Below are 24970 nucleotides of genomic sequence, written 5' to 3' on the forward strand. Positions count from 1 at the left end.
TGGGAACAAGTGAAGGAAGCTGTAGATGGTGGACATGGTGGTGGTTTCTGGGAACAAGTGAAGGAAGCTGTAGATGGTGGACATGGTGGTGGTTTCTGGGAACAAGTGAAGGAAGCTGTAGATGGTGGACATGGTGGTGGTTTCTGGGAACAAGTGAAGGAAGCTGTAGATGGTGGACATGGTGGTGGTTTCTGGGAACAAGTGAAGGAAGCTGTAGATGGAGGACATGGTGGTGGTTTCTGGGAACAAGTGAAGGAAGCTGTAGATGGTGGACATGGTGGTGGTTTCTGGGAACAAGTGAAGGAAGCTGTAGATGGAGGACATGGTGGTGGTTTCTGGGAACAAGTGAAGGAGGCTGTAGATGGTGGTGGTTTCTGGGAACAAGTGAAGGAAGCTGTAGATGGTGGTGGTTTCTGGGAACAAGTGACGGAAGCTGTAGATGGTTGACATGGTGGTGGTTTCTGGGAACAAGTGAAGGAAGCTGTTCATGGTGGACATGGTGGTGGTTTCTGGGAACAAGTGAAGGAAGCTGTAGATGGTGGTGGTTTCTGGGAACAAGTGAAGGAAGCTGTAGATGGGTGTAATGCGTGAGCCTGTGGACGTCTGCCTCATTGTCTCTGGTGACCTTGGACATTATCATTCATCTGTCAGCAGCAGTAGAACTCGAGAAAACTACCAGACCCACAGATCTCTGTTTCTCTCTGTTTCTCTCTCTCTCTCTCCCTGTCCCTCTCTCTCTCTCTGTCTCTCTCTCGCGCTCTCTCTCTCTGTCTCCCTCTCTCTATCTCTCTCTCTCTCTGTCTATCTTTGTCTCTCTGTCTCTCTTTGTCTCCCTGCCTCTCTCTGTCTCTCTTTGTCTCCCTCTCTCTCTGTCTCTCTCTGTCTCTCTTTGTCTCTCTCTATCTCTCTTTGTCTCTCTGTCTCTCTCCCTGTCCCTCGCTCTCTCTGTCTCTTTGTCTCTCTGTCTCTCTTTGTCTCTCTGTCTCTCTCTGTCTCTCTTTGTCTCCCTCTTTGTCTCTGTCTCTCTCTGTCTCTCTCTCTCTCTTTGTCTCTCTGTCTCTCTTTGTCTCTGTCTCTCCCTGTCTCTCTCTCTCTCTGTCTCTCTCTGTCTCTCTCCCTGTCCCTCTCTCTCTCTCTGTCTCTCTCTGTCTCTCTTTGTCTCTCTCTATTCTTCTCCACATGTAATGAAGATGTGATAAGTTCCCTCTACTGGTAGAAGATAGCGTATGGATTCCCTGCTAAGAATCACTGTCTAAAGAAGACTGCCAATAGATACACCATGCATTCTGTTATCTTAGTCTGAATCCCAAATGGCACCCTATTCCCTTTATAGTGCACTACTTTAGACTGGGATCCATAGGGTCTGTGGTCAACTATAGTGCACTGCTTTAGACTGGGATCCATAGGGTCTGTGGTCAACTATAGTGCACTACTTTAGACCGGGATCCATAGGGTCTGTGGTCAACTATAGTGCACTACTTTAGACCGGGATCCATAGGGTCTGTGGTGCACTATGTAGGGAGTAGAGAGCCATTTGGGACAAAGGTTTTGTGAATGTATTTTCTCTGTCTCAACTGCTAATCTATATATAGAAGTTATTGAATCTCATTTTGGTCCGGGGGGGGGGGGTGACATCACAATGCCAACATCTCTGATTGGAGGATCAATATCCACTAACCAGTAACAATGACATCACAATGCCAACATCTCTGATTGGAGGATCAATATCCACTAACCAGTAACAATGACATCACAATGCCAACATCTCTGATTGGAGGATCAATATCCACTAACCAGTAACAATGACATCACAATGCCAACATCTCTGATTGGAGGATCAATATCCACTAACCAGTAACAATGACATCACAATGCCAACATCTCTGATTGGAGGATCAATATCCACTAACCAGTAACAATGACATCACAATGCCAACATCTCTGATTGGAGGATCAATATCCACTAACCAGTAACAATGACATCACAATGCCAACATCTCTGATTGGAGGATCAATATCCACTAACCAGTATCAATGACATCACAATGCCAACATCTCTGATTGGAGGATCAATATCCACTAACCAGTAACAATGACATCACAATGCCAACATCTCTGATTGGAGGATCAATATCCACTAACCAGTAACAATGACGTCACAATGCCAACATCTCTGATTGGAGGATCAATATCCACTAACCAGTATCAATGACGTCACAATGCCAACATCTCTGATTGGAGGATCAATATCCACTAACCAGTAACAATGACGTCACAATGCCAACATCTCTGATTGGAGGATCAATATCCACTAACCAGTAACAATGACGTCACAATGCCAACATCTCTGATTGGAGGATCAATATCCACTAACCAGTAACAATGACGTCACAATGCCAACATCTCTGATTGGAGGATCAATATCCACTAACCAGTAACAATGACGTCACAATGCCAACATCTCTGATTGGAGGATCAATATCCACTAACCAGTAACAATGACGTCACAATGCCAACATCTCTGATTGGAGGATCAATATCCACTAACCAGTAACAATGACGTCACAATGCCAACATCTCTGATTGGAGGATCAATATCCACTAACCAGTAACAATGACGTCACAATGCCAACATCTCTGATTGGAGGATCAATATCCACTAACCAGTAACAATGACGTCACAATGCCAACATCTCTGATTGGAGGATCAATATCCACTAACCAGTAACAATGACGTCACAATGCCAACATCTCTGATAGGAGGATCAATATCCACTAACCAGTAACAATGACATCACAATGCCAACATCTCTGATTGGAGGATCAATATCCACTAACCAGTAACAATGACATCACAATGCCAACATCTCTGATTGGAGGATCAATATCCACTAACCAGTAACAATGACATCACAATGCCAACATCTCTGATTGGAGGATCAATATCCACTAACCAGTAACAATGACATCACAATGCCAACATCTCTGATTGGAGGATCAATATCCACTAACCAGTATCAATGACATCACAATGCCAACATCTCTGATTGGAGGATCAATATCCACTAACCAGTAACAATGACATCACAATGCCAACATCTCTAATTGGAGGATCAATATCCACTAACCAGTAACAATGACATCACAATGCCAACATCTCTGATTGGAGGATCAATATCCACTAACCAGTAACAATGACATCACAATGCCAACATCTCTGATTGGAGGATCAATATCCACTAACCAGTATCAATGACATCACAATGCCAACATCTCTGATTGGAGGATCAATATCCACTAACCAGTAACAATGACATCACAATGCCAACATCTCTGATTGGAGGATCAATATCCACTAACCAGTAACAATGACATCACAATGCCAACATCTCTGATTGGAGGATCAATATCCACTAACCAGTAACAATGACATCACAATGCCAACATCTCTGATTGGAGGATCAATATCCACTAACCAGTAACAATGACATCACAATGCCAACATCTCTAATTGGAGGATCAATATCCACTAACCAGTAACAATGACATCACAATGCCAACATCTCTGATTGGAGGATCAATATCCACTAACCAGTAACAATGACATCACAATGCCAACATCTCTGATTGGAGGATCAATATCCACTAACCAGTATCAATGACATCACAATGCCAACATCTCTGATTGGAGGATCAATATCCACTAACCAGTAACAATGACATCACAATGCCAACATCTCTGATTGGAGGATCAATATCCACTAACCAGTAACAATGACATCACAATGCCAACATCTCTGATTGGAGGATCAATATCCACTAACCAGTAACAATGACATCACAATGCCAACATCTCTGATTGGAGGATCAATATCCACTAACCAGTAACAATGACATCACAATGCCAACATCTCTAATTGGAGGATCAATATCCACTAACCAGTAACAATGACATCACAATGCCAACATCTCTGATTGGAGGATCAATATCCACTAACCAGTAACAATGACATCACAATGCCAACATCTCTGATTGGAGGATCAATATCCACTAACCAGTATCAATGACATCACAATGCCAACATCTCTGATTGGAGGATCAATATCCACTAACCAGTAACAATGACATCACAATGCCAACATCTCTGATTGGAGGATCAATATCCACTAACCAGTAACAATGACATCACAATGCCAACATCTCTGATTGGAGGATCAATATCCACTAACCAGTAACAATGACATCACAATGCCAACATCTCTGATTGGAGGATCAATATCCACTAACCAGTAACAATGACATCACAATGCCAACATCTCTGATTGGAGGATCAATATCCACTAACCAGTAACAATGACATCACAATGCCAACATCTCTGATTGGAGGATCAATATCCACTAACCAGTAACAATGACATCACAATGCCAACATCTCTGATTGGAGGATCAATATCCACTAACCAGTAACAATGACATCACAATGCCAACATCTCTGATTGGAGGATCAATATCCACTAACCAGTAACAATGACATCACAATGCCAACATCTCTGATTGGAGGATCAATATCCACTAACCAGTAACAATACAAGTTAATTGTCTGTGAAGAGAAGAAGAAAAGTTACTGTACTGAATATGTGGACGGGGGGGACTGGAAACTTCTAGAAAATATGAGACAAGCTCTGGGAATTCTTTCTGAAAAGGGGGTTGGAGAATTGGGGCGGATTTTAAAATGGGGGGGGGGTTATTTTAATCTCGTCTGCTCTCGAAGTGGCACAGAGAGACCCATCTTTGTTGAAGCTGATAAAATGATTGTATTGATTTAGTTGTTTGGTGTTTCCTTTCCCCTTGTCTTGTCTGGCTGACTTGAAGAGGAGGGTTTTCACAACAGTGGTTTGGGATCTACATCCCTCCAGACTAGAAGTTGATCATTTCCGCAGTGAAAAGCCTCTGTTTAGAAGGAATGCATCTGTAAAGGGAGAGATTGTTTGATTCATCTGCGTGTCACTCACAGGTGACAAATACTAAAGCAAATGGAATATACACTCTTTGATTTCTGAATTCCCCCAAGTCTCTAGTTGACATCTCTGAGTATCTGTTTATAAGTGTGTCTTCCTCCCCGCTACTCAGGTCTCTGAGGGACTGGGAAATACTGTGAAATACTGGGAGGGAGGGAGGGAGGGAGACTGGGCCATACAGACAGACAGACAGACAGACAGACAGACAGACAGACTGGGACATACTGAGAGAGAGAGAGAGAGAGACTGGGACGTACTGAGAGAGACACTTGGACATACAGAGAGAGAGAGTGACTCTGAGAAATACTTTGAGGGAGAGAGAGTGTACCTCACTTGCTTTGGCAATGTTAACACATGTTTCCCATGCCAATAAAGCCCTTGAATTGAATTGAATTGAATTGAGTGTCCTTCCCCTCTGATTGTCTCAGAGAGTAACAGAGCCGTGGGCTTTGTTTTCACGACATCTAAAGCCCGTCTGCTCTTTGCTGTTTGACTAGCAGCTGCAACACACACACACACACACACACACACACACACACACACACACACACACACTCCAATAGTCCCTCATTAATCTTCCTTAGTCTTCATTAGAGCTGCCTTCCTTCCATCCCTTCATCCTCTATCTCTTCAATAACCCCTACCTCAACTCACCCCAAACCCCTGTGCCAAGATGATCCCTCCTTCTCCTCCAAGATGATCCCTCTCCTCTCCTCCAAGATGATCCCTCTCCTCTCCTCCAAGATGATCCCTCTCCTCCAAGATGATCCCTCTCCTCCAAGATGATCCCTCTCCTCCAAGATGATCCCTCCCTCTCCTCTCCTCCAAGATGATCCCTCTCCTCTCCTCCAAGATGATCCCTCTCCTCCAAGATGATCCCTCTCCTCCAAGATGATCCCTCCCTCTCCTCCAAGATGATCCCTCTCCTCCAAGATGATCCCTCTCCTCTCCTCCAAGATGATCCCTCTCCTCCAAGATGATCCCTCTCCTCCAAGATGATCCCTCCCTCTCCTCCAAGATGATCCCTCCCTCTCCTCCAAGATGATCCCTCCCTCTCCTCTCCTCCAAGATGATCCCTCCCTCTCCTCTCCTCCAAGATGATCCCTCCCTCTCCTCTCCTCCAAGATGATCCCTTCCTCTCCTCCCCTCCAAGATGATCCCTCCCTCTCCTCTCCTCCAAGATCATCCCTCTCCTCTCCTCCAGATGATCCCTCTCCTCTCCTCCAAGATGATCCCTCCCTCTCCTCTCCTCCAAGATGATCCCTCCCTCTCCTCTCCTCCAAGATGATCCCTCCCTCTCCTCCAAGATGATCCCTCCCTCTCCTCCCCTCCAAGATGATCCCTCCCTCTCCTCTCCTCCAAGATCATCCCTCTCCTCTCCTCCAGATGATCCCTCCCTCTCCTCTCCTCCAAGATGATCCCTCCCTCTCCTCCAAGATGATCACTCCCTCTCCTCCCCTCCAAGATGATCCCTCTCCTCTCCTCCAAGATGATCCCTCCCTCTCCTCCAAGATGATACCTCCCTCTCCTCTCCTCCAAGATGATCCCTCCCTCTCCTCTCCTCCAAGATGATACCTCCCTCTCCTCTCCTCCAAGATGATACCTCCCTCTCCTCTCCTCCAAGATGATCCCTCTCCTCTCCTCCAAGATGATCCCTCCCTCTCCGCTCCTCCAAGATGATCCATCCCTCTCCTCCAAGATGATCCCTCACTCTCCTCCAAGATGATCCCTCCCTCTCCTCCAAGAGAATCCCTCCCTCTCCTCCAAGATGATACCTCCCTCTCCTCTCCTCCAAGATGATCCCTCCCTCTCCTCCCCTCCAAGATGATCCCTCCCTCTCCTCCCCTCCAAGATGATCCCTTCCTCTCCTCTCCTCCAAGATGATCCCTCCCTCTCCTCCAAGATGATACCTCCCTCCCCTCCAAGATGATCCCTCCCTCTCCTCCAAGATGATCCCTCCCTCTCCTCCAAGATGATACCTCCCTCCCCTCCAAGATGATCCCTCCCTCTCCTCCAAGATGATCCCTCCCTCTCCGCTCCTCCAAGATTATCCCTCTCCTCTCCGCTCCTCCAAGATGATCCCTCTCCTCTCCTCCAAGATGATCCCTCTCCTCTCCTCCAGATGATCCCTCCCTCTCCTCTCCTCCAAGATGATCCCTCCCTCTCCTCCAAGATGATCCCTCCCTCTCCTCCAAGATGATCCCTCTCCTCTCCTCCAAGATGATCCCTCCCTCTCCTCCAAGATGATCCCTCCCTCTCCTCCAAGATGATACCTCCCTCCCCTCCAAGATGATCCCTCCCTCTCCTCCAAGATGATCCCTCCCTCTCCTCTCCTCCAAGATGATAACTCCCTCTCCTCTCCTCCAAGATGATACCTCCCTCTCCTCTCCTCTCCTCCAAGATGATACCTCCCTCTCCTCTCCTCTCCTCCAAGATGATAACTCCCTCTCCTCTCCTCCAAGATGATAACTCCCTCTCCTCTCCTCCAAGATGATAACTCCCTCTCCTCTCCTCCAAGATGATAACTCCCTCTCCTCTCCTCCAAGATGATCCCTCCCTCTCCTCTCCTCCAAGATGATCCCTCCTTCTCCTCCAAGATGATCCCTCTCCTCTCCTCCAAGATGATCCCTCTCCTCTCCTCCAAGATGATCCCTCTCCTCCAAGATTATCCCTTTTTATTTTATTTTTTTTTATTTCACCTTTATTTAACCAGGTAGGCTAGTTGAGAACAAGTTCTCATTTGCAACTGCGACCTGGCCAAGATAAGGCATAGCAGTGTGAACAGACAACACAGAGTTACACATGGAGTAAACAATTAACAAGTCAATAACACAGTAGAAAAAAGGGGAGTCTATATATACATTGTGTGCAAAAGGCATGAGAAGGTAGGCAAATAATTACAATTATGCAGATTAACACTGGAGTGATAAATGATCAGATGGTTATGTACAGGTAGAGATTGGTGTGCAAAAGAGCAGAAAAATAAAAATAAATAAATAAAAACAGTATGGGGATGAGGTAGGTGAAAATGGGTGGGCTATTTACCAATAGACTATGTACAGCTGCAGCGATCGGTTAGCTGCTCGGATAGCAGATGTTTGAAGTTGGTGAGGGAGATAAAAGTCTCCAACTTCAGCGATTTTTGCAATTCGTTCCAGTCACAGGCAGCAGAGAACTGGAACGAAAGGCGGCCAAATGAGGTGTTGGCTTTAGGGATGATCAGTGAGATACACATCCCTCTCCTCCAAGATGATCCCTCTCCTCCAAGATGATCCCTCCCTCTCCTCTCCTCCAAGATGATCCCTCTCCTCTCCTCCAAGATGATCCCTCTCCTCCAAGATGATCCCTCTCCTCCAAGATGATCCCTCCCTCTCCTCCAAGATGATCCCTCTCCTCCAAGATGATCCCTCTCCTCTCCTCCAAGATGATCCCTCTCCTCCAAGATGATCCCTCTCCTCCAAGATGATCCCTCCCTCTCCTCCAAGATGATCCCTCCCTCTCCTCCAAGATGATCCCTCCCTCTCCTCTCCTCCAAGATGATCCCTCCCTCTCCTCTCCTCCAAGATGATCCCTCCCTCTCCTCTCCTCCAAGATGATCCCTCCCTCTCCTCCCCTCCAAGATGATCCCTCCCTCTCCTCTCCTCCAAGATCATCCCTCTCCTCTCCTCCAGATGATCCCTCTCCTCTCCTCCAAGATGATCCCTCCCTCTCCTCTCCTCCAAGATGATCCCTCCCTCTCCTCTCCTCCAAGATGATCCCTCCCTCTCCTCCAAGATGATCCCTCCCTCTCCTCCCCTCCAAGATGATCCCTCCCTCTCCTCTCCTCCAAGATCATCCCTCTCCTCTCCTCCAGATGATCCCTCCCTCTCCTCTCCTCCAAGATGATCCCTCCCTCTCCTCCAAGATGATCACTCCCTCTCCTCCCCTCCAAGATGATCCCTCTCCTCTCCTCCAAGATGATCCCTCCCTCTCCTCCAAGATGATACCTCCCTCTCCTCTCCTCCAAGATGATCCCTCCCTCTCCTCTCCTCCAAGATGATACCTCCCTCTCCTCTCCTCCAAGATGATACCTCCCTCTCCTCTCCTCCAAGATGATCCCTCTCCTCTCCTCCAAGATGATCCCTCCCTCTCCGCTCCTCCAAGATGATCCATCCCTCTCCTCCAAGATGATCCCTCACTCTCCTCCAAGATGATCCCTCCCTCTCCTCCAAGATGATCCCTCCCTCTCCTCCAAGATGATACCTCCCTCTCCTCTCCTCCAAGATGATCCCTCTCCTCTCCTCCAAGATGATCCCTCCCTCTCCTCCCCTCCAAGATGATCCCTTCCTCTCCTCTCCTCCAAGATGATCCCTCCCTCTCCTCCAAGATGATACCTCCCTCCCCTCCAAGATGATCCCTCCCTCTCCTCCAAGATGATCCCTCCCTCTCCGCTCCTCCAAGATTATCCCTCTCCTCTCCGCTCCTCCAAGATGATCCCTCTCCTCGCCTCCAAGATGATCCCTCTCCTCTCCTCCAGATGATCCCTCCCTCTCCTCTCCTCCAAGATGATCCCTCCCTCTCCTCCAAGATGATCCCTCCCTCTCCTCCAAGATGATCCCTCTCCTCTCCTCCAAGATGATCCCTCCCTCTCCTCTCCTCCAAGATGATCCCTCCCTCTCCTCCAAGATGATACCTCCCTCCCCTCCAAGATGATCCCTCCCTCTCCTCCAAGATGATCCCTCCCTCTCCTCTCCTCCAAGATGTTCCCTCTCCTCTCCTCTCCTCTCCTCCAAGATGATACCTCCCTCTCCTCTCCTCCAAGATGATAACTCCCTCTCCTCTCCTCCAAGATGATACCTCCCTCTCCTCTCCTCTCCTCCAAGATGATCCCTCCCTCTCCTCTCCTCCAAGATGATACCTCCCTCTCCTCCCCTCCAAGATGATACCTCCCTCTCCTCCCCTCCAAGATGATCCCTCCCTCTCCTCCAAGATGATACCTCCCTCTCCTCTCCTCCAAGATGATCCCTCCCTCTCCTCTCCTCCAAGATGATACCTCCCTCTCCTCTCCTCCAAGATGATACCTCCCTCTCCTCTCCTCCAAGATGATCCCTCTCCTCTCCTCCAAGATGATCCCTCCCTCTCCGCTCCTCCAAGATGATCCATCCCTCTCCTCCAAGATGATCCCTCCCTCTCCTCCAAGATGATCCCTCCCTCTCCTCCAAGATGATCCCTCCCTCTCCTCCAAGATGATACCTCCCTCTCCTCTCCTCCAAGATGATCCCTCTCCTCTCCTCCAAGATGATCCCTCCCTCTCCTCCCCTCCAAGATGATCCCTCCCTCTCCTCTCCTCCAAGATGATCCCTCCCTCTCCTCCAAGATGATACCTCCCTCCCCTCCAAGATGATCCCTCCCTCTCCTCCAAGATGATCCCTCCCTCTCCGCTCCTCCAAGATTATCCCTCTCCTCTCCGCTCCTCCAAGATGATCCCTCTCCTCTCCTCCAAGATGATCCCGCTCCTCTCCTCCAGATGATCCCTCCCTCTCCTCTCCTCCAAGATGATCCCTCCCTCTCCTCCAAGATGATCCCTCCCTCTCCTCCAAGATGATCCCTCTCCTCTCCTCCAAGATGATCCCTCCCTCTCCTCTCCTCCAAGATGATCCCTCCCTCTCCTCCAAGATGATACCTCCCTCCCCTCCAAGATGATCCCTCCCTCTCCTCCAAGATGATCCCTCCCTCTCCTCTCCTCCAAGATGTTCCCTCTCCTCTCCTCTCCTCCAAGATGATCCCTCCCTCTCCTCCAAGATGATCCCTCTCCTCTCCTCCAAGATGATCCCTCCCTCTCCTCTCCTCCAAGATGATCCCTCCCTCTCCTCCAAGATGATACCTCCCTCCCCTCCAAGATGATCCCTCCCTCTCCTCCAAGATGATCCCTCCCTCTCCTCTCCTCCAAGATGTTCCCTCTCCTCTCCTCTCCTCTCCTCCAAGATGATACCTCCCTCTCCTCTCCTCCAAGATGATAACTCCCTCTCCTCTCCTCCAAGATGATACCTCCCTCTCCTCTCCTCTCCTCCAAGATGATACCTCCCTCTCCTCTCCTCCAAGATGATAACTCCCTCTCCTCTCCTCCAAGATGATAACTCCCTCTCCTCTCCTCCAAGATGATAACTCCCTCTCCTCTCCTCCAATATGATCCCTCCCTCTCCTCTCCTCCAAGATGATACCTCCCTCTCCTCCCCTCCAAGATGATACCTCCCTCTCCTCCCCTCCAAGATGATCCCTCCCTCTCCTCCAAGATGATACCTCCCTCTCCTCTCCTCCAAGATGATCCCTCCCTCTCCTCTCCTCCAAGATGATACCTCCCTCTCCTCTCCTCCAAGATGATACCTCCCTCTCCTCTCCTCCAAGATGATCCCTCTCCTCTCCTCCAAGATGATCCCTCCCTCTCCGCTCCTCCAAGATGATCCATCCCTCTCCTCCAAGATGATCCCTCCCTCTCCTCCAAGATGATCCCTCCCTCTCCTCCAAGATGATCCCTCCCTCTCCTCCAAGATGATACCTCCCTCTCCTCTCCTCCAAGATGATCCCTCTCCTCTCCTCCAAGATGATCCCTCCCTCTCCTCCCCTCCAAGATGATCCCTCCCTCTCCTCTCCTTCAAGATGATCCCTCCCTCTCCTCCAAGATGATACCTCCCTCCCCTCCAAGATGATCCCTCCCTCTCCTCCAAGATTATCCCTCTCCTCTCCGCTCCTCCAAGATGATCCCTCTCCTCTCCTCCAAGATGATCCCGCTCCTCTCCTCCAGATGATCCCTCCCTCTCCTCTCCTCCAAGATGATCCCTCCCTCTCCTCCAAGATGATCCCTCCCTCTCCTCCAAGATGATCCCTCTCCTCTCCTCCAAGATGATCCCTCCCTCTCCTCTCCTCCAAGATGATCCCTCCCTCTCCTCCAAGATGATACCTCCCTCCCCTCCAAGATGATCCCTCCCTCTCCTCCAAGATGATCCCTCCCTCTCCTCTCCTCCAAGATGTTCCCTCTCCTCTCCTCTCCTCCAAGATGATACCTCCCTCTCCTCTCCTCCAAGATGATAACTCCCTCTCCTCTCCTCCAAGATGATACCTCCCTCTCCTCTCCTCTCCTCCAAGATGATACCTCCCTCTCCTCTCCTCCAAGATGATAACTCCCTCTCCTCTCCTCCAAGATGATAACTCCCTCTCCTCTCCTCCAAGATGATCCCTCCCTCTCCTCTCCTCCAAGATGATAACTCCCTCTCCTCTCCTCCAAGATGATCCCTCCCTCTCCTCTCCTCCAAGATGATACCTCCCTCTCCTCTCCTCCAAGATGATCCCTCTCCTCTCCTCCAAGATTATCCCTCTCCTCTCCTCCAAGATGATACCTCTCCTCTCCTCCAAGATGATACCTCCCTCTCCTCTCCTCCAAGATGATACCTCCCTCTCCTCTCCTCCAAGATGATCCCTCCCTCTCCTCTCCTCCAAGATGATCCCTCCCTCTCCTCTCCTCCAAGATGATACCTCCCTCTCCTCTCCTCCAAGATTATACCTCCCTCTCCTCTCCTCCAAGATGATCCCTCCCTCTCCTCTCCTCCAAGATGATACCTCCCTCTCCTCTCCTCCAAGATGATAACTCCCTCTCCTCTCCTCCAAGATGATCCCTCCCTCTCCTCTCCTCCAAGATGATACCTCCCTCTCCTCTCCTCCAAGATGATCCCTCTCCTCTCCTCCAAGATTATCCCTGTCCTCTCCTCCAAGATGATACCTCTCCTCTCCTCCAAGATGATACCTCCCTCTCCTCTCCTCCAAGATGATACCTCCCTCTCCTCTCCTCCAAGATGATCCCTCCCTCTCCTCTCCTCCAAGATGATCCCTCCCTCTCCTCTCCTCCAAGATGATACCTCCCTCTCCTCTCCTCCAAGATTATACCTCCCTCTCCTCTCCTCCAAGATGATCCCTCCCTCTCCTCTCCTCCAAGATGATACCTCCCTCTCCTCCAAAATGATACCTCCCTCTCCTCTCCTCCAAGATGATCCCTTTCCTCTCCTCCAAGATGATCCCTCCCTCTCCTCCAAGATGATCCCTCCTTCTCCTCCAAGATGATCCCTCTCCTCTCCTCCAAGATGATCCCTCTCCTCTCCTCCAAGATGATCCCTCCCTCTCCTCCAAGATGATCCCTCCCTCTCCTCCAAGATGATACCTCCCTCTCCGCTCCTCCAAGATGATCCCTCTCCTCTCCTCCAAGATGATCCCTCTCCTCTCCTCCAAGATGATCCCTCCTTCTCCTCCAAGATGATCCCTCCCTCTCATCCAAGATGATCCCTCCCTCTCCTCCAAGATGATACCTCCCTCTCCTCCAAGATGATACCTCCCCTTCCAGTCCTCCCTGAGCTCCTGTACTCCACGACCCCTCCACTCTTTCGTGACTAGATGTTCCACCTCTCTCTCTGTTCTTACCTTTATCTACTCAATCAGCTTTAACTCAATGTGAGCAGATTGTCTTGCTCAAAAGGCACCATTCATTTCTCTTTATTTCTTGCAATTGATTCAACATCAGTGGATGGGCTCTACTAACAGCTTGTTGAGCAGCTGACTCCATAGCGCCCTCTGGTGGGTGATTGTTATAACGATCCAATGCTACTCTATGGTGCAGCATTGTTTGTGTGTTCTCTATGCACGTCTATACATCAGCCCTTGGTAGTAACCTGAGTGTTGTTTGACAGGTGACTCCACAGCGCCCCCTGGTGGGTAATTATGATAATGAGACATTACTCTTCTATAGAGCAGCCCTTGGTAGTAACCTGAGTGTTGTTTGACAGGTGACTCCACAGCGCCCCCTGGTGGGTAATTATGATAATGAGACATTACTCTTCTATAGAGCAGCCCTTGGTAGTAACCTGTGCGTCTCTCTTTTCCAGTTTCTAGGTCTGGTGGAGAACCAGAGTGACTGGTACCTGGGGAACCATAGTAACCTGAGTGTTCTGTGTTCTAGGTCAGCAGGTTCTAGGTCTGGTGGAGAACCAGAGTGACTGGTACCTGGGGAACCTGTGGAAGAATCACCGGCCCTGGCCCGCCCTGGAGAGGGGCTTCAATACAGGTGAGAGACACACAGAGAGGGGGGACAGTCAGTGGATTTTCTACATCTTCAATACAGGTGAGAGACACACAGAGAGGGGGGACAGTCGGTGGATTTTCTACATCTTCAATACAGGTGAGAGACACAGAGAGGGGGGACAGTCGGTGGATTTTCTATATGAAATAAAAAAGGTAATTTCTTCCCTTTGAGACGTCTGTTGTATAAACTTAAACTGTATAAACTTTATTCACAATGATAATGACTCACTTTATTCACAATGATAATGACTAACTGTATCCACAATGATAATGACTAACTGTATCCACAATGATAATGACTAACTTTATTCACAATGATAATGACTAACTGTATCCACAATGATAATGGCTAACTTTATTCACAATGATAATGACTAACTTTATTCACAATGATAATGACTAACTGTATCCACAATGATAATGGCTAACTTTATTCGCAATGATAATGACTAACTTCATTCACAATGATAATGACTAACTTTATCCACAATGATAATGACTAACTGTATTCACAATGATAATGACCAACTTTATTCACAATGGTAATGACTAACTTTATTCACAATCACAACGATAATGACTAACTTTATTCACAATGATAATGACTAACTTTATTCACAACGATAATGACAAACTTTATTCACAATGATAATGACTAACTTTATTCACAATGTTAATGGCCAACTTTATTCACAATGATAATGACCACCTTTATTCACAATGATAATGAATAACTTTATTCACAATGATAATGACCAACTTTATTCACAATGATAATGACCAACTTTATTCACCACGATAATGACTAAATTTATTCACAATGATAATGGCCAACTTTATTCACCACGATAATGACTAAATTTATTCACAATGATAATGACTAACATTATCCACACTGGTAATGACTAACGCTATTCACAATCACAATGATAATGACTAACTTTATTCACAACGATAATGACTAACTTTATTCACAATGATAATGACTAACTTTATTCACAATGATAATGACTAACTTTATTCACAATGATAATGACTAACTTTATTCACAATGATAATGACTAACTTTATTGTCGCTGCCTGTAAGTTTTCTCACCAATAACAGAAGTATTACTTCAGGCTCTTCTCTTCTTGGGGACAGAGACAGAGAATAATGTCTTGGACTGGAACAAACTGCCTCCTCTCTTCTTGGGGACAGAGACAGAGTGAATCATGTCTTGGACTGGAACAAACTGCCTCCTCTCTTCTTGAGGACAGAGACAGAGTGAATCATGTCTTGGACTGGAACAAACTGCCTCCTCTCTTCTTGGGGACAGAGACAGAGTGAATAATGTCTTGGACTGGAACAAACTGCCTCCTCTCTTCTTGAGGACAGAGACAGAGTGAATCATGTCTTGGACTGGAACAAACTGCCTCCTCTCTTCTTGGGGACAGAGACAGAGAATAATGTCTTGGACTGGAACAAACTGCCTCCTCTCTTCTTGGGGACAGAGACAGAGAATAATGTCTTGGACTGGAACAAACTGGCTCCTCTCTTCTTGGGGACAGAGACAGAGAATAATGTCTTGGACTGGAACAAACTGGCTCCTCTCTTCTTGGGGACAGAGACAGAATAATGTCTTGGACTGGAACAAACTGCCTCCTCTCTTCTTGGGGACAGAGACAGAGAATAATGTCTTGGACTGGAACAAACTGCCTCCTCTCTTCTTGGGGACAGAGACAGAATAATGTCTTGGACTGGAACAAACTGCCTCCTCTCTTCTTGGGGACAGAGACAGAGAATAATGTCTTGGACTGGAACAAACTGCCTCCTCTCTTCTTGGGGACAGAGACAGAGAATAATGTCTTGGACTGGAACAAACTGCCTCCTCTCTTCTTGGGGACAGAGACAGAGAATAATGTCTTGGACTGGAACAAACTGCCTCCTCTCTTCTTGGGGACAGAGACAGAATAATGTCTTGGACTGGAACAAACTGCCTCCTCTCTTCTTGGGGACAGAGACAGAGTGAATAATGTCTTGGACTGGAACAAACTGCCTCCTCTCTTCTTGGGGACAGAGACAGAGTGAATAATGTCTTGGACTGGAACAAACTGCCTCCTCTCTTCTTGGGGACAGAGACAGAATAATGTCTTGGACTGGAACAAACTGCCTCCTCTCTTCTTGGGGACAGAGACAGAGTGAATAATGTCTTGGACTGGAACAAACTGCCTCCTCTCTTCTTGGGGACAGAGACAGAGTGAATAATGTCTTGGACTGGAACAAACTGCCTCCTCTCTTCTTGGGGACAGAGACAGAGAATAATGTCTTGGACTGGAACAAACTGCCTCCTCTCTTCTTGGGGACAGAGACAGAGTGAATCATGTCTTGGACTGGAACAAACTGCCTCCTCTCTTCTTGAGGACAGAGACAGAGTGAATCATGTCTTGGACTGGAACAAACTGCCTCCTCTCTTCTTGGGGACAGAGACAGAGTGAATAATGTCTTGGACTGGAACAAACTGCCTCCTCTCTTCTTGAGGACAGAGACAGAGTGAATCATGTCTTGGACTGGAACAAACTGCCTCCTCTCTTCTTGGGGACAGAGACAGAGAATAATGTCTTGGACTGGAACAAACTGCCTCCTCTCTTCTTGGGGACAGAGACAGAGAATAATGTCTTGGACTGGAACAAACTGGCTCCTCTCTTCTTGGGGACAGAGACAGAGAATAATGTCTTGGACTGGAACAAACTGGCTCCTCTCTTCTTGGGGACAGAGACAGAATAATGTCTTGGACTGGAACAAACTGCCTCCTCTCTTCTTGGGGACAGAGACAGAGAATAATGTCTTGGACTGGAACAAACTGCCTCCTCTCTTCTTGGGGACAGAGACAGAATAATGTCTTGGACTGGAACAAACTGCCTCCTCTCTTCTTGGGGACAGAGACAGAGAATAATGTCTTGGACTGGAACAAACTGCCTCCTCTCTTCTTGGGGACAGAGACAGAGAATAATGTCTTGGACTGGAACAAACTGCCTCCTCTCTTCTTGGGGACAGAGACAGAGAATAATGTATTGGACTGGAACAAACTGCCTCCTCTCTTCTTGGGGACAGAGACAGAATAATGTCTTGGACTGGAACAAACTGCCTCCTCTCTTCTTGGGGACAGAGACAGAGTGAATAATGTCTTGGACTGGAACAAACTGCCTCCTCTCTTCTTGGGGACAGAGACAGAGTGAATAATGTCTTGGACTGGAACAAACTGCCTCCTCTCTTCTTGGGGACAGAGACAGAGTGAATAATGTCTTGGACTGGAACAAACTGCCTCCTCTCTTCTTGGGAACAGAGACAGAGAACTGGAACAAACTGCCTCCTCTCTTCTTGGGGACAGAGACAGAATGAATAATGTCTTGGACTGGAACTAACAAACCATCTCTCTCCACCCTGCTGATCTTCTACAGCTAGAGTTAGTCTGGGTCTCAAAGGGTGCTATATTCACCCTATTCCCTATATAGTGCACTACTTTAGACAGGGCCCTATTCCCTATATAGTGCACTACTTTAGACAGGGCCCTATTCCCTACGTAGTGCACTACTTTAGACAGGGCCGTATTCCCTATATAGTGCACTACTATAGACCAGAGCCCTATTCCCTATATAGTGCACTACTTTAGACAGGGCCCTATTCCCTATATATTACACTACTTTAGACAGGGCCCTATTCCCTACGTAGTGCACTACTTTAGACAGGGCCGTATTCCCTATATAGTGCACTACTTTAGACCAGAGCCCTATTCCCTATATAGTGCACTACTTTAGTCCAGGGCCCTATTCCCTATATAGTACACTACTATAGACCAGAGCCCTATTCCCTATATAGTGCACTACTTTAGTCCAGGGCCCTATTCCCTATATAGTACACTACTATAGACCAGAGCCCTATTCCCTATATAGTACACTACTTTAGACCAGAGCCCTATTCCCTATATAGTGCACTACTTTAGACCAGAACCCTATTCCCTATATAGTACACTACTATAGACCAGAACCCTATTCCCTATATAGTGCACTACTTTAGACCAGGACCCTATTCCCTATATAGTACACTACTTTTGACCAGAGCCCATAGGGAATAGGGTGCCATTCAGCCCCCAGAGAGAGGCAGAGCAGCAAACCATATTGCTGCTCTATCTAAGGCATTTGGCAATAATGGCGTCTTCAACAGATGAGTTCAGTAACACAGGAAGTAATGTGATGAGAATATGTTGAGCTTCCTGCCATCCAGGACCTCTATACCAGGCGGTGTCAGTGGAAGGACCTAAAAATTGTCAGACTCCAGCCACCCAAGTCATAGACTGTTCCCTCTGCTACCTCAGTTAGACATTACTGTTAATTCAGGTAATGTCTCACCTGCTGATTGGGACTGTTAAGTCATGTGACCTCTGTTCCAGGTGTGATCTTGCTGCTGATTGGGTCTGTTAAGTCATGTGACCTCTGTTCCAGGTGTGATCTTGCTGCTGATTGGGTCTGTTAAGTCATGTGACCTCTGTTCCAGGTGTGATCTTGCTGCTGATTGGGTCTGTTAAGTCATGTGACCTCTGTTCCAGGTGTGATCTTGCTGCTGATTGGGTCTGTTAAGTCATGTGACCTCTGTCCCAGGTGTGATCTTGCTGCTGATTGGGTCTGTTAAGTCATGTGACCTCTGTCCCAGGTGTGATCTTGCTGCTGATTGGGTCTGTTAAGTCATGTGACCTCTGTCCCAGGTGTGATCTTGCTGCTGATTGGGTCTGTTAAGTCATGTGACCTCTGTTCCAGGTGTGATCTGGCTGCTGATTGGGTCTGTTAAGTCATGTGACCTCTGTTCCAGGTGTGATCTGGCTGCTGATTGGGTCTGTTAAGTCATGTGACCTCTGTCCCAGGTATGATCTTGCTGCTGATTGGGTCTGTTAAGTCATGTGACCTCTGTTCCAGGTGTGATCTTGCTGCTGATTGGGTCTGTTAAGTCATGTGACCTCTGTCCCAGGTGTGATCTTGCTGCTGATTGGGTCTGTTAAGTCATGTGACCTCTGTTCCAGGTGTGATCTTGCTGCTGATTGGGTCTGTTAAGTCATGTGACCTCTGTTCCAGGTGTGATCTTGCTGCTGATTGGGTCTGTTAAGTCATGTGACCTCTGTTCCAGGTGTGATCTTGCTGCTGCTGGACCGACTGAGGAAGCTGCGGTGGGAACAGATGTGGAGACTGACAGCAGAGAGAGAACTGATGAGCATGTTGTCTACATCACTGGCTGACCAGGTAACACACACACACACAGAATCATAAACACACCCTGTATTGATCTACTTGAAGTTCACCATTAAAACGTCTGGATTATCACATTTCACACGTCAGTATTTTATGGTAATGAAACATCAAGGATTTTATTTAAGAGCTGCTGCTCATATTAATGACCGGCACGTTTACCATGTTGAGACAGAGATGAGACAGAGATGAGACTGGAGACAGAGATGAGACTGGAGACAGAGATGAGACTGGAGATAGAGATGAGACTGAGATGAGACTGGAGATAGAGATGAGACAGAGATGAGACTGGAGACAGAGATGAGACTGGAGACAGAGATGAGATTGGAGACAGAGATGAGACTGGAGACAGAGATGAGACTGGAGATAGAGATGAGACTGGAGATAGAGATGAGACTGGAGACAGAGATGAGACTGTAGATAGAGATGAGACTGAGATGAGACTGGAGATAGAGATGAGACAGAGATGAGACTGGAGACAGAGATGAGACTGGAGACAGAGATGAGACTGGAGACAGAGATGAGACTGGAGATAGAGATGAGACTGGAGACAGAGATGAGACAGAGATGAGACTGGAGATAGAGATGAGACTGAGATGAGACTGGAGATAGAGATGAGACAGAGATGAGACTGGAGACAGAGATGAGACTGGAGACAGAGATGAGACTGGAGACAGAGATGAGACTGGAGATAGAGATGAGACTGGAGATAGAGATGAGACTGGAGACAGAGATGAGACAGAGATGAGACTGGAGATAGAGATGAGACTGGAGACAGAGATGAGACTGGAGACAGAGATGAGACTGGAGACAGAGATGAGACTGGAGATAGAGATGAGACTGGAGACAGAGATGAGACAGAGATGAGACTGGAGATAGAGATGAGACAGAGATGAGACTGGAGACAGAGATGAGACTGGAGATAGAGTTGAGACTGGAGACAGAGATGAGACTGGAGACAGAGATGAGACTGGAGACAGAGATGAGACTGGAGACAGAGATGAGACTGGAGACAGAGATGAGACTGGAGACAGAGATGAGACTGGAGATAGAGATGAGACTGAGATGAGACTGGAGATAGAGATGAGACAGAGATGAGACTGGAGACAGAGATGCGACTGGAGATAGAGATGAGACTGGAGTTAGAGATGAGACTGGAGACAGAGATGAGACAGAGATGAGACTGGAGATAGAGATGAGACTGGAGACAGAGATGAGACTGGAGACAGAGATGAGACTGGAGATAGAGATGAGACTGGAGATAGAGATGAGACTGGAGATAGAGATGAGACTGGAGACAGAGATGAGACAGAGATGAGACTGGAGATAGAGATGAGACTGGAGACAGAGATGAGACTGGAGACAGAGATGAGACTGGAGATAGAGATGAGACTGGAGATAGAGATGGGAGGGGTGGAACCAGCCATGACTAAGCATTTTTTTTAGATGTCCTCTATAAGATATCTGGTTTACATTATCAGGTTTGGCTGATCGGCCCAACAGTCCAGAGTGTTGGCTTGACTCGTCTCATTATTGGCATAATTAATCGATAATGAATAAAGATGATTGTTTGAAGAAATGACAAAGTCTCTATCGGTATGAATTTCCACAACGGTGCCAAGACAGTGTCTATTTCACCTAAGGTCTGTGAGGTCTGGTCTCTATCTGTTATCTACACTAATGTCTGATCTGTAAGGTCTGATCTCTCTATCTGTTATCTACACTAAGGTCTGATCTGTAAGGTCTGTACTCTCTATCTGTTATCTACACTAATGTCTGATCTGTAAGGTCTGATCTCTCTATCTGTTATCTACACTAAGGTCTGCTCTGTAAGGTCTGATCTCTCTATCTGTTATCTACACTAAGGTCTGATCTGTAAGGTATGGTCTCTCTATCTGTTATCTACACTAAGGTCTGATCTGTAAGGTCTGATCTCTCTATCTGTTATCTACACTAAGGTCTGATCTGTAAGGTCTGATCTCTCTATATGTTATCTACACTAAGGTCCGATCTCTCTATCTGTTATCTACACTAAGGTCTGATCTGTAAGGTCTGATCTCTCTATCTGTTATCTACACTAAGGTCTGATCTCTGTATCTGTTATCTACACTAAGGTCTGATCTGTGTGTGTGTCTGCAGGACATCTTCAACGCCGTGATCAAACAGAACCCCTTCCTGGTTCACCAGCTGCCCTGCTTCTGGAACGTTCAGCTGTCAGACCACACCCGCTCGGAGAAGTGCTACAAGGATGTTTCAGACCTCAAGGTGAGTTGAGCATCTCACACACAGATGGCAGCTGTTTCCACACACCGTCTTTGTCCGTTGTGTTTGTGTGTGTGTGTGTGTGTGTGTGTGTGTGTGTGTGTGTGACAGCAGAGTAATGTCGGGCATCATGCCCCTTGCTCCTTCCAGATGCTTCTACTCTCTCTGACTGGTCTGTCATCTCTCTCTGTCTCTCTGACTGGCCTGTCATTTCTCTGATTCTGACGGGCCTGTCATCTCTCTCTGTCTCTCTGACTGGCCTGTCATCTCTCTCTGTCTCTCTGACTGGCCTGTCATCTCTCTCTGTCTCTCTGACTGGCCTGTCATCTCTGTCTCTCTGACTGGCCTGTCATCTCTCTCTGTCTCTCTGACTGGCCTGTCATCTCTCTCTGTCTCTCTGACTGGCCTGTCATCTCTGTCTCTCTGACTGGCCTGTCATCTCTCTCTGTCTCTCTGACTGGCCTGTCATCTCTCTCTGTCTCTCTGACTGGCCTGTCATCTCTCTCTGTCTCTCTGACTGGCCTGTCATCTCTGTCTCTCTGACTGGCCTGTCATCTCTCTCTGTCTCTCTGACTGGCCTGTCATCTCTCTCTGTCTCTCTGACTGGCCTGTCATCTCTGTCTCTCTGACTGGCCTGTCATCTCTGTCTCTCTGTCTCCCTCCTTCTCTCTCCCCCACTACAAGTGATTCATTGGAACTTGTTGTGAAGAACAGGCACTTAGCGCTTTTCAGGAACCTCAATCTAACCATCTCACTCTATGCCTCTCTCTCTCCCCCTTCCTCCCTCCCTCTCTCTCTCCCCCGTCCTCCCTCCCTCTCTCTCTCCCCCATCCTCCCTCCCTCTCTCTATTCCTCCCTCCCTCTCTCTCTCCCTCCCTCCCTCTCTTTCTCTCTCTCCCCCTCCCTCTCTCCCCCTTCCTCCCTCCCTCTCTCCCCTTCCTCCCTCCCTCCCTCTCTCCCCCTTCCTCCCTCCCTCCCTCCCTCCCTCTCTCCCCCTTCCTCCCTCCCTCTCTCCCCCTTCCTCCCTTCCTCCCTCTCTCTCTCCCCCTTTCCTCCCCTACAGGTGATCCACTGGAACTCTCCTAAGAAGCTGAGAGTGAAGAACAAGCATGTAGAATTCTTCAGGAACCTGTACCTCACCTTCCTGGAGTACGACGGAAACCTCCTGAGACGAGAACTCTTCGGCTGCCCCAGCGAGACAGACCACAACAGCGAAAACGTATGTGGAACTATACTGATCTAGAGTCAGTTTAAATACAGCCCTGAGAATGTAGGTTCACCGTTACTGATCTAGAGTCAGTTTAAATACAGCCCTGAGAATGTAGGTTCACCGATACTGATCTAGAGTCAGTTTAAATACAGCCCTGAGAATGTAGGTTCACCGATACTGATCTAGAGTCAGTTTAAATACAGCCCTGAGAATGTAGGTCCACCGATACTGATCTAGAGTCAGTTTAAATACAGCCCTGAGAATGTAGGTTCACCGTTACTGATCTAGAGTCAGTTTAAATACAGCCCTGAGAATGTAGGTTCACCGATACTGATCTAGAGTCAGTTTAAATACAGCCCTGAGAATGTAGGTTCACCAATACTGATCTAGAGTCAGTTTAAATACAGCACTGAGAATGTAGGTTCACCAATACTGATCCATGTCTAGTTCCTTGTATCCCTCCCAGTCCAGCTCCATGTCTAGTCCCCTGTATCCCTCCCAGTCCAGCTCCATGTCTAGATCCCTGTATCCCAGTCCTGCTCCATGTCTAGTCCCCTGTATCCCTCCCAGTCCAGCTCCATGTCTAGTTCCCTGTATCCCTCCCAGCTCCATGTCTAGTTCCCTGTATCCCTCCCAGCACCATGTCTAGTTCACTGTATCCCTCCCAGCTCCATGTCTAGTTCCCTGTATCCCTCCCAGCTCCATGTCTGGTTCCCTGTATCCCTCCCAGCTCCATGTCTAGTTCCCTGTATCCCTTCCAGCTCCATGTCTAGTTCCCTGTATCCCTCCCAATAATTCCCCATCACAGTGCCAGGCCAGTATCATCAACTGAATGTGTCCTTAACTCTGGCAGCGGTTAGCTCTCTCTCTCTCCCCCTCCCCCCATCCATGTTTCAGAGTTCGAAAAGTGATGATTCATAGCCCATTAATGTGATGATTAGGATAATGAAGTCATCAGGGGTTGGCTGGAGCTAAGACCCTCCGGGAGGTCTGGTGTCTCTGCTGCTCAGTCTCACACACACACACACACACACACACACACACACACACACACACACATACACACACACACACACACACACACACACTTTCTTCACAGTAGCGGAATACACAGGAGGTCTGGCCAGGTTGAGACAGCAGGGACTCTCACAGCCTTTTTAAAGTCCCAAAGCTATAAAGCCTTGGTCAGATTCCAACGTTACGTGGACAGTTGAATATGACATTGTGGTAACCTCTGGGACCGTGGTATCACTGTTGAGTGAGGTAGACATTGAGGTAACCTCTGGGACCGTGGTATCACTGTTGAGTGAGGTAGACATTGAGGTAACCTCTGGGACCGTGGTATCACTGTTGAGTGAGGTAGACATTGAGGTAACCTCTGGGACCGTGGTATCACTGTTGAGTGAGGTAGACATTGAGGTAACCTCTGGGACCGTGGTATCACTGTTGAGTGAGGTAGACATTGAGGTAACCTCTGGGACCGTGGTATCAATGTTGAGTGAGTTAGACATAAGGGTTTAATAATTGCCATGGCATCAGCCTACAGTAAATACATACGACAATATGAAAACTGTATACAGTGGGGCAAAATTATTTAGTCAGCCACCAATTGTGCAAGTTCTCCCACTTAAAAAGATGAGAGAGGCCTGTAATTTTCATCATAGGTACACTTCAACTATGACAGACAAAATGAGAAAGAAAATCCAGAAAATCACATTGTAGGATTTTTTATGAATTTATTTGCAAATTTTGGTGGAAAATAAGTATTTGGTCAATAACAAAAGTTTATCTCAATACTTTGTTATATACCCTTTGTTGGCAATGACAGAGGTCAAACGTTTTCTGTAAGTCTTCACAAGTTTTTCACACACTGTTGCTGGTATTTTGGCCCATTCCTCCATGCAGATCTCCTCTAGAGCATGTTTTGGGGCTGTTGCTGGGCAACATGGACTTTCAACTCCCTCCAAAGATGTTCTAACTATGAGAAGACAGATGTGGTATTAACTATGAGAAGACAAAAGGATCAGATGTGGTATTAACTATGAGAAGACAGATGTGGTATTAACTATGAGAAGACAGAAGGATCAGATGTGGTATTAACTA

General features: G+C 47.6%; 1 protein-coding gene across 2 annotated transcripts in view; it reads left to right on the forward strand.

Annotated features, from left to right (window-relative positions):
* large1 (LARGE xylosyl- and glucuronyltransferase 1) overlaps positions 1-24970 on the forward strand; it is a 136017-nt gene that overhangs the window by 87788 nt on the left and 23259 nt on the right. For both annotated transcript variants that reach the window (XM_090201410.1, XM_090201411.1), the window contains exons 7-10: positions 14000-14104; positions 19277-19389; positions 21535-21660; positions 22721-22876. In XM_090201410.1, the coding sequence (XP_090057536.1) occupies positions 14000-14104; positions 19277-19389; positions 21535-21660; positions 22721-22876 (500 nt within the window). The remainder of the gene's footprint in view (positions 1-13999; positions 14105-19276; positions 19390-21534; positions 21661-22720; positions 22877-24970) is intronic.

This window comes from Oncorhynchus mykiss, chromosome 15 (genome assembly GCF_057628025.1).
Source record: "Oncorhynchus mykiss isolate SJ-2025 chromosome 15, ASM5762802v1, whole genome shotgun sequence".
In the NCBI taxonomy this organism is placed as follows: Eukaryota; Metazoa; Chordata; class Actinopteri; order Salmoniformes; family Salmonidae; genus Oncorhynchus; species Oncorhynchus mykiss.